The 15,212-nt window shown below is 46.5% G+C and overlaps 1 protein-coding gene across 4 annotated transcripts in view; it reads right to left on the reverse strand.

The window, feature by feature from the left end:
• Nucleotides 1-1,305: 1,305 nt before the first annotated feature.
• TPST2 (tyrosylprotein sulfotransferase 2) overlaps nt 1,306-15,212 on the reverse strand; it is a 58,254-nt gene continuing 44,347 nt past the window's right edge. For 3 of the 4 annotated variants that reach the window (XM_060119393.1, XM_060119396.1, XM_060119395.1), the window contains 4 exons: nt 12,978-13,176; nt 7,313-7,363; nt 3,387-3,435; nt 1,306-1,805 (listed from right to left, as the gene is read on the reverse strand). In XM_060119393.1, coding sequence (XP_059975376.1) covers nt 3,394-3,435; nt 7,313-7,363; nt 12,978-13,176 — 292 coding nt within the window. In that variant the 3' untranslated portion in view covers nt 1,306-1,805; nt 3,387-3,393. The remainder of the gene's footprint in view (nt 1,806-3,386; nt 3,436-7,312; nt 7,364-12,977; nt 13,177-15,212) is intronic. The other variant, XM_060119394.1, reaches the window with a different exon arrangement.

A 15,212-nucleotide genomic window follows, 5' to 3' on the forward strand; every position in this document is an offset into this window, starting at 1 on the left:
GCACCAGACATGTGACTGCAGGAGCCTTCAGTGGACAGAAGCCCCAGCCACCATCTGACTATGAGCACCACTGAGCTCACTCTAGTTAACTCCTAGAACTGAGAGATTCAACAATAAATGCTTTTAAGTCACGAAGCTGGGGGCTGTTGAGTCATGCAGCAATAGATGGGTGGAACAGTGAATGAGGCCGGATGTCTTCTGCTAACACTTGAGGGGTGATCATGAGCTCCCTGTGTCCATGACTCCATCAACTACCCATCCCACCTCTGTCTCAAGACAAGGAGAGGAAAGAGCTGCCTCACACTGCAGGCTCTTCACACACCAGGCACCACTGCCCACGTCACCCATCGGCCCCTCCCAATAAACCCAGGAAGTTCTACCTTCCTCATTTTACAGATGAAGAAACAGGGGGGCAAACCACACAGCTGGTACTTTGGCTTGACTCCAAAATCCATACCTCACGCCACTGTGAGTCACTACCTTCCCAAAGCCTCACTACTGTCATGAGAGCTAAGGCAAGGCAGTGTGGGTAAAACATTTAACCCTTAAAAGATAACAAACTGTTCTGGGCCTGGTTGATCCCTAAGCATTTGAGCAGCCAAGGATGAACTCAGCAGGCTTGGAGAGTTCCAACAAACCCTGCACGTGACAAAGAAAGGACCAGCTCCTGGGAGCTCCCCTCTGAGCCCTTGGGATGTCCTCACTAGAAGGAGTGCCTTTGAATACCTAGGACCCTGGACCACAACAGGCCATAGAGTCTATGTTAACAAAGTGATTTACAGGGGGTCTTGTATCACACTGTATCGTGTGACCTCTGGAAGGGCTGGAGACCAAGTAACGACAGTCAGTTGCTGCATACCCTTGTGACTGATGCCAAGTAAAAAATGCTGGATGCTAAGGCTCAGGTGAGCCTTCCTGGCTGGCAATACTTCACACATGTTGTCACACATTGTTGGTGGGAGAACCAAGCGTGTCTGCGAGACTCCAGTGGGAGAGGACATCTGGGAGCTCGTGCCTGGGCTCTCCTGGACTCTGCCCTATGCGCCTTTTTCCCTTGCTGATTTTAATCCGTAACCTTTCGCTGTAATAAACCGTAACTGTGAGTCCACCAGGTTTTCTGAGTTCCGTGAGTCCTTGTAGCAAATCGCCAAACCCAAGGGTGGCCTTGGGGCTCCCTGACACAGGAGTTGAGCTGTGCCCTTGCGTGGACCTATTCTCCAGCCTTTGTTCATCATCAATCCACCTGACAAAACTCAACATGGAAGAAAAAAATCTATTCACTCTGTAAAGTAAGGCACAGACAAATGAGTCCCTGTTCAGTTTATTCAAATAATATATATATATTTTTTTCTCTGTGAGTAGAACCGAGGAGGAATCAAAGAAAGCCTCATATATTAAATTCTTAAATAGATTCTTTGAATTCAAAAGTAAGGGTCAACAGGAGAGGCACGGGTGATGGGCCTTGTCCCAGCAAACAAAGCCACCAAAGCAGTCCTGCAAATTAAGGAGGATGGCAAATCCATTTCTTAAAAAAAACTTCTCGAGGGGAAAAATATAAAATACCTAAGTTTCAAAAGCCGGACTACCTCCACACTCTTGGTTCTCTACCCCAGACTACCCTAAGATAGAGTGTTTCAAGGTTAAGTTTTCAATGATTCAGCTTTTGCAAACATATGCAAATACATTCCTCTGTGAGCAGTCCTGTTTTGGAGATTAATAGCAAGCAATATGCTTGGATTAGAGGTCCGATTTCCACTCAAATGCAAAGTTTCTTCTCTTCTGGCAACGAAGCCATTTGCAAAGATCTGAAAGGGGAGAAAACAGGTGTTAGGCCCAGAGTCGCAATTCTGAAACAGATCTTGTATATTATTTATATGTGTGATTGCAGGACAGATGGTCTTCATGCATTCATGTAAGCATGTGAGATTTTCTATAGCATCCAGATGGCTGGAGAGAATTTACCTTTAAAAATGTTTCTTGGGTCCTTACCCACATCTCAACCTGTCACCACTTGACCTCAAAGATATCACTTTTCTGATTTATGAAGAGCAGATGGCAATGATTAGCTAAAGTACCCTGTCTCTGGGACCTCATCTAAAGAGTAATGCGAGAAATAGATCTGGCTTTCGTCAACGAGAAGGTTCAGGATTCTACTAATGAACCTGCAGAAAGAGAGAGAGGGAAATCGAGTTGGGGAAAAACTTGGAAAAAGACTGCTTTCAATGTGAGACTTCTTAGGAATTAAACGGAAGTCCTGGATCTTAGCACAACTCGAGATGGGAATACTGATAGTCAGGGTGACTTCGTGTCTCCAGCCTTGTGGGCTGGTGCAAAGTGGATTTCAAGAAAAACTAAAAAATATGCTGATTATTTAAAAATAAGATAAGGAAACTAAAAATCGACTCGAGGCTAGAAGCTCTTTTACAATTTAAAAGAATAGGCCAAATACCCAGGCAAGTTGGTCCTGGCCTCTCTGACTCCCCCAGGTTTCCCTGAGCCTGATCAGAGAGGCTGGGGAGCATAAGGAAGTGAGCTCACTCGCTGGAGCCTTAATTCCAGTGCCCACATCCGCCACAAGGTCCCAGCGCTCCCACCCAGGCCAGCTCACTTCATCTCACGACCACCCTTGGAGGCGGACAGTGATGAATCCCCATTCTCCAGATGGGGAAAACAGAGGCCAACAAGAGTTGAACCTCGAGTGAGTTCTTAAATCTTTGACTTCCCAAGTTCAGAACCTGTTTCCCTGCCCCTTGGCAAAACATGGATGGATAAATAGGCACTTAAAATCATTTGTTAAAAGCAAACTCTGGGGGAGATGACTTTTGGTGGCTCTGTGGCCTTAGGCAAGTCAACGCCCTTCTCTGGGCTTTGGTTTTCTCCTCCATAAAATGGGACAGTCACGTCACCTGCCTCCCAAGAATGCTGAGGGTTAAAGGAGTAACACAGGAAGAGCACTCAGCCCAGTGCAGTAGGGGTTATTCTTAGACCAGAACTGCTTGTGACTATTATTACAACATTAATTGCTTTGAGCCAACCTGATGCTGTTTATAGAAGCTGGGTTGGCAGACAGTATTCTGTGCAAAATGGTTCTAGAATCCCCCCATCACACCTGTCCTCTGTACCCCCTCCCCAATGCCAGATAAACCTTTTTCTGGTTGGTTCAGCACTGATCCCTGCCCACACCCCTGATCCAGAGCTAGGAGACTACGCCTTGATTCTATAAATAGCTCCCCAGGCTGGGGCCAGGGAAACCTCCTGATGGGGCTGGGTCAGTCCACCTTGGTGGCCACTCCTCCCCAGGGAGGCTCAGGAAGGACAAGCTTTTCAGAAAAGTGACTCCTGGGCTCAGAAGTGTCGGAAGATCCCGGCAACGTCCGCAGGCCTACCTGGAAATCATGAGCTTCCTAGGTGGGAAGAGGTGCTATTCTGGTTCACCTGGAGGAAGACAACACACAGAGGAAGGGTCACAGCCAAGTGGTGGTACCAGGGCCTCACTGCCCTGAGGTTCAGCTCTCAGCATCACTGAATTGGGCACACTCTCTCACCGAGTAGTTACCGCACACCTACTGTGTGCCGGGTGCTGGGGCTACTGTGAACACAATAGACCCCATCCTATCCCCACCCAACTCACATTCTAGTGGGGAGAGCCTGCTCAACAAACACATCCGTAAGATACTATCAAGTCCAGGCAATACAGTGGGCTGATATGAGTGACTGGTGTTGGGGCTCCTTCAGATAAAGTGGTTCGGAGAGGCCACTACAGGGGGATGACATTTAAGGTGGAGTGTAATGAGAAACCTACATGTGATCTTTGCCTTGGGTTCCTGGCACCAAGCTCTTAGAACCCTTGGAACCTCCCTAGTGATAAAAAGCATCTTTTGTATGCAAATGAGATGACTGGTGGCTGGGGGCCCCTAGCTTCAGGATGGCGGCTTGGTTACCAAAAAGGCCAACGCATGATTAAAGGGTTGGAAATTTCAGCGCCCTCCACCCCAACCTCTGGGGAAGGGAGGAGGCTGAAGATTAATAACCAACAGCCAATGATTTAATCAACCGTGCCTACTTAATGAAGCCTCCATAAAAATCCATACATGACAGGGTCAGGGAGTCGGGGTGGGCGAACAGGGAGGTGCCGGGAGGGTGGTGCACCCAGAGAGGGCATGGGAGCTCCACGCCCCTCCCCCCATACCTCGCCCTACACATCTCTTCCACTGGGCTGTTCCTGAGTTACAGCCTTTATGATAAACTGGTGATCTAGGAAGTAAAGTGTTTTCCTGAGTCCTGTGTGTTCTTCTAGTGAATTACCAAACCTGAGTGTGTGGGGGGGCATGGGGACCCTGCAAATGTGTAGTTGGCTGGGCAGAAAGGTAGGTAGCCTGGGCATCTGAAGTGGGGGCAGTTTTGTGGGACTGGGCCCTTAACCTGTGGGGTCAGAGGCTATCTCCGGAAATCAGTGTCAGAATTGAACTGAATTATGCAACACCTAGTTGGTGTCCAGATAATCAGAGAATTAGTTGTTGGTGTTGGAAAACACCCCATAAGCAAAGAGCTAAAAGATGAAAACGAAGCCGGCCGTGCACGGATGTGGGTAGAAAAGCATTCCCGGCAGAGGGAATAGCAAAGCCCTGGAAAGGAGAGGGCGTTGGGAGTTTAGGGATTGAGTATACTTTTTTTTTTTTTTTTGCGGTACGCGGGCCTCTCACTGCTGTGGCCTCTCCTGTTGCGGAGCACAGGCTCCGGACGCGCAGGCTCAGAGGCCATGGCTTACAGGCCCAGCCGCTCTGCGGCACGTGGGATCTTCCCTGACCGGGACACGAACCCGTGTCCCCTGCATCGGCAGGCGGACTCTCAACCACTGCGCCACCAGGGAAGCCCTGAGTATACATTTTTGCATGAGTTGCCATTCTAATGTGTGAGCAGCTTTGTTTTGCTTGCTTCCTATCTTCCTATTTTTGGGGTTTCACGATTACCATTTTGGATGGCTACATAGTATTCTATACAATGTACACACCACCATTACTCAACTGTTGTCCTAAGATTGTTTCCAAGTTTTGCATTATCCTGCAGGAGATCATGTGCACAGTGGGGGACAGTGGAGGAGAAAAGGGCAGAAAGTAGGGGTTTGACGTAATTTGTGGGGCAGCTCTCCAGAGGGTGGGACTGCTCACGATGACAGAGCATATGCCATTCCTCTACATTTTGCTCCTAAGAGAGCAAAAACAGTCCCAGGCCAGCTTGAATACGCCACACAGTGCAGGAGAGTGTAAACTGGTCCAACTGTTCTGTAAAGCAATTTTAACCTTGTAGTTCAAGAGTCTCAAAAAAGACCCTCCCATGGGGAATTCCCTGGCGGTCCAGTGGTTAAGAATCCACGATTCCACTGCAAGGGGCATGGGTATGATCCCTGGTCGAGGAACTAAGATCCCACATGCCGCACGGCCAAAAAAAAAAAGACCCTCCCACCCTCTGATTCCACTACTTAAAAATTTATCTGGGGACTTCCCTGATGGTGCAGTGGTTAAGAATCCTCCTGCCAATGCAGGAGACACCGGTTTGAGCCTTGGTCCGGGAGGATCCCACATGCCACGAAGCAACTAAGCACGTGAGCCACAACTACGGAGCCCGAGTGCCACAACTACTGAAGCCTGTGAGCCTAGAGCCTGTGCTCTGCAACAAGAGAAGCCACCGCAATGAGAAGCCCGCGCGCCGCAACTAGAGAAAGCCCACGCGCAGCAATGAAAACCCAATGCAACACAAAATAAATAAATAAATTCGTATAAAAACAATTGTATTCGAAGGGAACAATTCCATTGAGGCCCCCCCAGCCCTCGCCCCACAGAAGAGAGGCAAAATCAGGATGATAGGTGCATGATATCATTTGAAATATTGCAAAATATTGCAAAAATTACATAGGGCAACAGTTAAGTAATTGGTGGAACATAATGCATCCCAGAGAAAACTATGTAGCCATCCGAAATGGCCACAGTGAGACCCCCAAGATGGAAAAACAGTAAGAAAGTACAACAAAGGAGCTCATACAATGGAACAGCAAGGAACACAAAAATGGATATCCAGGTGGGCAAAAAAAAGACTGTATGTAAAAATGAAAAGGGTTTCAGATGGTGGCTAATTCCCCTTTACCCCACTTCTGTGTGTTGTTCTTGTTACATCCTCTTTGGGTTAAAACAAATAACAAATTAGTGCTGATTAATTCTGGCAATATTTTTTCACAGTGGCAAGAGAAGGGTTTCTGATTCCCACAGAGGGAGTGTGGACTCATCCCCAAAGGACCAAAATCTCACTGCCTGACCCATGAGAGTCTGTGAGTTTGATGATTAAACTGGGGATTAGCATAGGGTGACCCCACCCTTTCCTGGCCAAGTTAAATAAAACACACACACAAACTGAAACTACTGATTGTAGCATCACCACCCTTCATTTAAAAAGGAGCACTTTCCAGCTTCCCTGGTGGCGCAGTGGTTGAGAGTCTGCCTGCCGATGCAAGGGACACGGGTTCGTGCCCCTGTCCAGGAAGATCCCACATGCCGTGGAGCGGCCGGGCCCATGAGCCATGGCCGCTGAGCCTGCGCGTCCGGAGCCTGGCAACGGGAGAGGCCACAACAGTGAGAGGCCCGCGTACCGCAAAAAAAAAAAAAAGGAGCACTTTGGCACCAAGAGGAGGATGCTGCAACTGTCAGTCCTGGGAGCGGTTCTTCTTGACAGGATTCAGGGACAGCCTCCATGGACACGCCCAGGAGGCATGGGAGGCCAGCCTGTGGGGATGCGTGTGGGGACACAGGACTGTATTATGTCTACATTTGCACACATACCTGCATCACATGACCCTCATTTTTTGGTAGACTGATGAAATTTTTGTGCTGGGCTGGGAACTGCCACGTTATACTTTTTTATTTTGTCCACACGGTACGGCACACGGAACTTCCCTGACCAGGGATCAAACCCATGCCCCCTGCAGTGAAAACACGGAATCTTAACCACTGGGCCGCCAGGGAAGTCCAGGAACTGCCACTTTAAATGAAGCTAAATTTAAGGCGAGAGGCAGAAAGTTTGACAGAAAGTCCCCACTAAGTTCCTCCAACTGCTTTCAAGCCAGGGGACAAGGAAGGGGCTCAGGCTGAAGGGCTACTGAGATGTCGCCCCAGGTGGATCAGACACTTGAGAGCCTCTGACTGGAATCCCACCCCCATCCAATTTTCTGATGGGCAAACCATCAACCGTATGAGAGAAGTGAAGTGTTCAAGGGCACAGAGGAAGCTAGTGGTGCCGCAGAAATCCCCCTGGGGTTTCTGACCTGAAGATAGCCTTTCAGATTGGCTGGTGTTTTATAGTCCCCTTTCAAGACCTAGGAAAGAAAAAATTATCGCTATTGTAGAAATGATCAAAAAATAAAATTAAGCCCATCACTTGCACACCCACCCATCCATCTGGGTACCCACCCATCCACCCTCCCATCCATCTACCTCTCCATCCACCCACACCCCCCCATCCACCCTCCCATCCACGCCCCCCATCTACCCTCCCATCCACCTACCCACCCATCTACACACCCATCCATCCATCTATCCACCCAACCCACCCATCCACTTATCCACCTGCTCATCCATGCATCCATCCAACAAACATGTATTAATGAGCTCCTCTTATTCCAGGCATTATTCTAAGCTCGGGGGTGGGGAGGGGGTTGGGGGCCATTACAACATTGCCCAGACAATTAGAAGTCCCATCCTCCTGGAGCTTCCATTCTGGAGCGGGGAGGGCCAGACAATCCACAAGTGACAACAAACACAATTAAACAAGAACATATCAAACCATGGAAAGTACTACAAGGGAAGTATGTGATTAGGAGTGCCCAGGGGGCTTCTTCTGAAGGCGTGGTCAGAAAGGGCCCCTTGGAACGCATGGCCTTTGTGCTGAGACCTGAGTGACAAGGCAATCCTGCCAGGCTAAGCTCTGAAGAAGCGTTCCAGCCAGAGGGCACAGGGAGGACAAAGGCCCTGAGGTGGAAACCAGAAAATTCCAGGCCTTTCCACTATCTCTCGAAATACAAGGCACTGGATAGACCAGCACTGTCCAATAGAATATAATGTGAACCTAGTCTGTAATTTAAAATTTTCTAGTAGCCACATTTAAAAAAAAAAGTGAAACAGGTGAAATTAATTCTAGTGGGGTTTTTTTTTTTGTTTTTTTTTTTTTTTGTTTTTTTTGGCCACACCGCGCAGCTTGTGGGATCTTAGTTCCCCAACCAGGGATTGAACCTGGACCCTCAGCAGTGACAGCGTGGAGTCCTAACCACTGGACCTACAGGGAATTCCCTCTAGTGGTATTTTTTATTTAACCTGATATAGCTAAAATATTAATACTTCAACATGTAATTGATGGGGTTCAGGGCAGGTCGCCCCCAAATCTACCACTTTGGCATATTCATTATTTTGAATTAAAGTTATTTAAGAAACAGCCGGTGCCAGAAGGACACTCTGACCCTCCTTGGTGCCCTTGAGAGCAGGGAATAAATCTCCCAGGTGAAAGGTACCCTCCCCGCAATAGGAGGTAGACAGACATCCTTCCAGAGATGGAGAAGTCAGGGCCAAGAGGGCTGTGTACACAAACCTTGTTACTTCTTCAGTAATTTACTACCCCAAGCCCAAATGTCTTTGTCTTATCAGTACTTCACAAATGTATTCTTTCTTCGTCTAAAAGGTATGAAAGATGCCTGCTTTGGCCCCTTCTTATGAATCTCCTATTTTTATGAGCTCCTGTATGTACGATATTAAATTTGTTTTCTCTCCTATTAATCTGTCTTATGTCAATTTCATTATCAGACCAGCCAAAGAACCTAGAAGGGAAAAAGGGAAAAGTTTTCCTTCCCTATGTAATCAATATAAAAATGATTAAGGAGAAGTTTTACATGCTTTTTGGGGGTACGAGGACCTCAAAATCCAGTGTGTGTTTCACACTTACATGGCACCTTTCAATTTGGACTCATCACATTTCACTGGTCACATTTCAGGGGCCACACAAGCCTAGTGGCTGTAATGAACAGCACAGGTACAGACAGTTAGCACTGGAATCCTTTCAGAACTTAGTGTACTGCCCAGGATCCAGCACAGGAACATTCTGCGCCTTCAGCACACACACACACACACACCCTTGTGGCTTTCAACGAGGGGACCTACACACACACACACACACACACACACACACACACACACACACACACACACACACACACACACACACACACACACACACACCCTTGTGGCTTTCAACGAGGGGACTTATCTTTGTAGTTACAGCAAAATCACTGTAAAGACTAAACAAGGTGTCTGGCACTTGTTAAAACTTGTGGAACCCCTAAGGAGTAAAGCTCTTTTGTTTTGTTTTTGTTTTTCCTTTTTTTTGCTTTCTTGATTTTATTTTAAAAGTACACAGGGTCACAATACTCGAGCAAGTTTTTGGCTTTTTTTAAACCAAACTGAGTTCTTACAAACGTAAAAATCTGCACCGTTGGATATTTAAGCCAGAAACTTGAAATACAAAAAATCATTTTTGAAAGTGACCCTATCAATTCTCTACTTGCATAGATAGATGAAGTGTCAAAATATTTCTTCTCAGTAGTACAAGTGTATTTGTCACAAAAATTCAGTTAGGGATGAGAATAAGTGAATCAGGGAATTGTGGTTCTCTTAACACTTGTGTCATTAAATAAGTTAGTAGAAAACAGAGTTTTTCTATGGGGAGTAAACCTCTTTGGAAGAAACCCAGAGACATCATCTGTTTTAAATAAACAACAGAGCTCCAAAGAGCTGTTCTTACCCATCACTGCTCATCAGAATTTTTTTTATACAACACCCAAGGTCAGGCCTTACTCTGGGAGCTTCTGACCCACAGTCTAGGACCTGCCAGGGGCCTCTGCCTTTTAGAGGGACTTCAGAGGAGCTGCTGCTGGGCCCCAGGCTAAAAAAGCAGGTAAGGAGAGGCCAGCTTTCTCTGATGCCCTCATCCTGTCCCAGCCACCCCTTCTGAGAAGCATTTGGGGGCTGGATTTCAAGGTCATCACCAGTTGCTGCTGCTTCTTTTTAATCCCGTTAATTAAAAAAATTTTTTTTAATTTATTTATTTTTGGCTGTGTTGGGCCTTCATTGCTGCACACAGACTTTCGCTAGTTGTGGTGAGCGGGGGGCTTCTCTTCATTCCAGTGTGCAGGCTTCTCATTGCGGTGGCTTCTCTTGTCGTGGAGCACATGCTCTAGGCACACAGGCTTCAGTAGTTGTGGCGCACGGGCTCTAGAGCACAGGCTCAGTAGTTGTGGCGCATGGGCTTAGTTGCTCCACGGCATGTGGGATCTTCCTGGACCAGGGCTCAAACCTGTGTCCCCTGCATTGGCAGGTGGATTCTTAACCACTGTGCCATCAGGGAAGTCCCTAATCCCGTTAATGAATTTTTTATTATGAAATATAGCATATATACAGGAAAGTATATAAAGTACTTAAGTACAGTTTAAAGAATAATAACTATTATTAAATAGTAAACATTAAAATTAATAATATTTAAAACAAAAATAATAAAAATCATAAAAATAAGCCACATCCAGGTTGCCAACACCCACGCTCTCCATGCACTCTGGGTATCTACCTTGGATCCCTGAGTATTTCCACAAGTAGATGTTTACAAAATCAACTGATGTCGGGGAAGAGGAAGTAATGAGACCTATAGATGGGCCTGCATTTCAAGGACAAGGGCAGAGCCGTCTGCGCTCAGTGTTAGTAAATTCTCTCCGTTAAAAAGAAAGCTTGCAGGAATTCCCTGGTGGTCCAGTGGTTAAGACTCTGCACTTCCAATGCAGGGGACACGGGCTCGAGCCCTGATCAGGGAACTAAGATCCCACATGGCGTGGCCAAAAAATAGAAAAAGAGAGAGAGAGAGAGAGAGAGAGAGAGAGAGAGAGAGAGAGAGAGAGAGAGAAAGCTTGTACGTGTTAAGGACTTGTTGGCATCAAATGGAGTCTTTCTCCTTGAGTCCACTGAAGAATTAAAGGAGAATAAAGAGTAATGCCTCTCTCCCTTTCTGATTCAATACAAGAACTGTTGGGTTGGGAGTGAGGAGGTGAAATGGGTGAATTGGGGACAAGATAATATAAAATAAACAAGTCACAGGGATGTACTGTACAGCACGGTGATTATAGTCGGTAATATTGTACTGCATATGTTGTAAATTTGTACAGTGACAGACAGTGGGTAACTAGACTCAAATTGTAGTGATCGTTTTGCCATGTGCACAAATATCAAATCGTTCTGTCGTACACCTGAAACTACAATAATATAAAAAGTCAGTTATAAGGCAATTTTAAAAAAGAGAAAGGAAAAAAAGAACTGTTTACTTTCTAAAATCAGCATGTGCTCAGAAATGCCAAATTCGGGCTTCCCTGGTGGCGCAGTGGTAAAGAATCTGCCTGCCAATGCAGGGGACACGGGTTCGAGCCCTGGTCCAGGAAGATCCCACATGCCGTGGAGCAACCAAGCCTGTGTGCAACAACTACTGAGCCTGCGCTCTAGAGCCCGTGAGCCACAACTACTGAAGCCCGTGAGCCTACAGCCCGTGCTCCGCAACAAGAGAAGCCACCACAATGAGAAGCCCGTGCACCGGAAGAAGAGTATCCCAGGCTCACTGCAACTAGAGAAAGCCCGCGCGCAGCAATGAAGACCCAATGCAGCCAAAAATAAATAAATTAAATAAATAAATTTAAGATGCATGCCCTTTCTTCTCCAGTTCAACAGACCAAACACAAAGTAGTTCTCTGAAAGTAGAATCAGAGGACCTCAGAATTAATTAAAAAAAAAGAAAAAAGAAAAAAAGAAATGCCAAACTCAGCTTAAATTAAAACTCTGGGTCTCAATGACATAAGGGGTAGGAGGGCTCTTCCTCAGGCCTGGGTCCCATTTTCAGATATTTTCATTAACTTAGTGTCTCTGAGGAAGTCAGAACACAGCAACCAGAGTAAAGGAGAAGCTGTGACAGTGACATGTAAATAATATCGACTTGTTAACTGTTCCACCCAGGATTAGCCTACTTTTATGCTCCAAAAACATCTTCTCAAAGTCATTTCCCCTTGGCCACCTACACTAAGGAGAACTTTTTTTTTTTTCTTCTCTTTTTTTTTTGCCGTACGCGGGCCTCTCACTGTTGTGGCCTCTCACTGTTGTGGCCTCTCCCGTTGCGGAGCACAGGCTCCGGATCCGCAGGCTCAGGGGCCATGGCTCACGGGCCCAGCCGCTCTGCGGCATGTGGGATCTTCCAGGACCGGGGCACGAACCCGTGTCCCCTGCATCGGCAGGCGGACTCTCAACCACTGCACCACCAGGGAAGCCCAAGGAGAACTTAAAAAGTAATTTAAACCGCCCTAAACTTACATTTGTCTGAGAAGTAAACATTAAACCTTATGGGGGCAGGGACTTCCCTGGTGGTCCAGTGGTTAAGACTCTGTGCTTCCACTGCAGGGGGCATGGTTTCGATCCCGGGTGGGGGAACTAAGATCCCACATGCCTCGAGGCAGGGCCAAAAATAAATAAATAAAATTAAAAAGTAAACCTTACGGGGGCAATAAAGGGACCAATCGTTGATTTATTCACACCCAGCCTCAACAGAGACTTGAAGTGCTTTACAAACAAACAAACAGCCAGGGAAGCAGGGGGAAAAGGGTAAATCAAATGGAATTAGTGCACAAATGGGCCTGCCATGAGATGCTAACAGTGTGAGAGGCAGGCTACCAGTTGGTTTCGAGCTTCCTTGTGGCCCAAGCAAAAATGGAAATACAAGCAGCCGTACGAATCACCGTGTCCCTGAGACAGAAACAAACCAGCTGCATAGGAATCAAGAAACTAAGTGTTTTCTGGGGTAGCTGGAGCCTCCACCCCCACTGCAGCCTGAGCACGCATCTCCCTGTGTGCATGTGCACTCACCCGGTGTGTGTTGTTGATGACGATGGGATCGGGGTTGCCGTAGTTGGGCGGGTTTGCATAGGGGTCATAGCCAAGCCGAGCCAGCATGGGGGCGATCTGGGCCATGTCCCTCAACACATCCCCAGGGATGTGGCCAGTCCACTTGGAGAGAGCTTCCAGGTTCACGGGCTTGATGACCTGGTCTGTGGATCGCTCGATCCTGGGGAGAGAGGACGGGCTGGACGGGGCACAGGCAGACCCAGGTGGTGCTCAGGCGGGCTCCCTGCTCAGGGACTCTGGGGCAGCAGGAAAGGTTGGGGGGACTGGTCCCCAGGGCCCACTCGGCTCTTATCAAGTATAAGAATGTGGGCAAGTCACACGGCCTCAACATACCTGCTCTGTACAATGGGGATAAAAGCACGTGGTGGGAAGCTGGGAGAAAGGGCTAGACAGTGCACACCACTTCAGTGGTGTTGAAATTCTGCTTCCTTGACCTCTCTGACTTTTTTAAAATTACTTTTTATTTATATGACTAAGATGGACATTTTGTTCTTGAGAAGTAATGCTAAGACACAAATGGTAAGGCGAATAGCCCCTGGGATCACCACTCCGAGTCCTTCAGCTCCCTACAGGGACCTGACCGTAGCATTCTGAAGCGTACCCTATCAATCTGTTTTCTGTGCTTTTAAAAACAGAGTGGCTAAGCACAGACTCAGGGGCCAGACTGCCTGGGTGCAGATGCCAGCTCTACCAACACTGGCTGTGTGGCCTTGGGAGACTGACTGAAACTCTCTGAGCCTCAGTGTCCTCACCTGTAAAATGGGAATCATAATAGTACTTACCTCACGGGGCTGTTCTGGGGAGTAAACGAGTTAATAATAAAAGAGTATCTGGTACATTTTAAGGTCTCAGTGTTACCTCTCTCTCTCCCATACATATACACACTGAAAATCTATGGTTTTGCTTGCAGATTGAAAAACAGAAATCATATACTATACATAGTACTGGTTTGTAGGCGGGGTTTTTTTTTTCCCCACTCTCTCAATACCTCATTCTTTTTCCATTCCCCTAAAGATGGAGATTTAGGTTGTTTTCATTTTGCTGTTAGGATGAAACAGTCATCATCTTATATGTGCTTCCTTGCTCTCCCATACAACAGGGTTGGTTACCAAGCTGTGTGAATCATGACGATCTTACCAATAATAGTTCAGAGGCTTTATAGGATAGAGGGTGGGGAACTCCTAGGATCGAGGACCTATTTCTAGATGCTTCCATCCCAGCTAAGCGATAACTTGGGAACGAAGAACAGAAGCAAACAGATAGAGCAAAAGGAAGATGGGAAGGTGGGGTGAGGGGAACTGGGGAGGGGAAAGGATGTGGACTGGTCGGGAGGGCACGGATCTGGAGTCTGCAGACCTGGATTTAAATCTCAACTTTAGCCAGTGTGTCAAACATCACAAATACGGTTCTAGGTATTTGCACCATAAACATCTTCGCTGCAAGCAGTTTCACCCCACAATTGGCCATAAGGCCATTCTGCCATAAAGGATAAAATCACTGGTTGACAGCTACATTACACGAGAAAATGATAACATAGTTTCTGCAAATCCTTCAGTGAGCTCATCTAAGCCAGATTCTGTTAGAATTTTCACCGTTTTCAAGACACATCAGGAATCAAGTAACCATTGCTTTTTGAGGGGATAGGAGGAGCTTGATTCTTCTTTTGCCTCTTTTTTTTTTAAATTGAAGTATAGTTGATTTACAATGTTGTGTTAGTTTCTGGTATACAGCAAAGTGATTCAGTTATACATACGTGTGTGTGTGTGTGTGTGTGTGTGTGTGTGTGTGTGTATTCTTTCTCATATTCTTTTCCGTTATGGTTATTAAAGGATATTGAATATAGTTACCTGTGCTATGCTGTAGTCCTTGTTGTTTACCTATTTTATATACAGTAGTGTGTATCTATTAATCCCAAACTCCCAATCCATCCCTCCCCTACACCCTTTCCCCTTTGGTAATCATAAGTTTGTTTTCTACATCTGTGAGTTTGTTTCTTTTTCATGAATTAAGTTCATTTGTGTCATATTTTAGATTCCACTTATAAGTGATATCAGACGGTATTTACCTTTCTCTGTCTGACTTACTTCACTTAGTATGATCATCTCTAGGTCCATCCATGTGGCTGCAAATGGCATTATTTCATTCTTTTTTATGGCTAAGTACTATTCTATTGTATATACACCACATCTTCTTTAT

The sequence above is a fragment of the Mesoplodon densirostris genome, chromosome 15 (genome assembly GCF_025265405.1).
Source record: "Mesoplodon densirostris isolate mMesDen1 chromosome 15, mMesDen1 primary haplotype, whole genome shotgun sequence".
Classification (NCBI taxonomy): domain Eukaryota; kingdom Metazoa; phylum Chordata; class Mammalia; order Artiodactyla; family Ziphiidae; genus Mesoplodon; species Mesoplodon densirostris.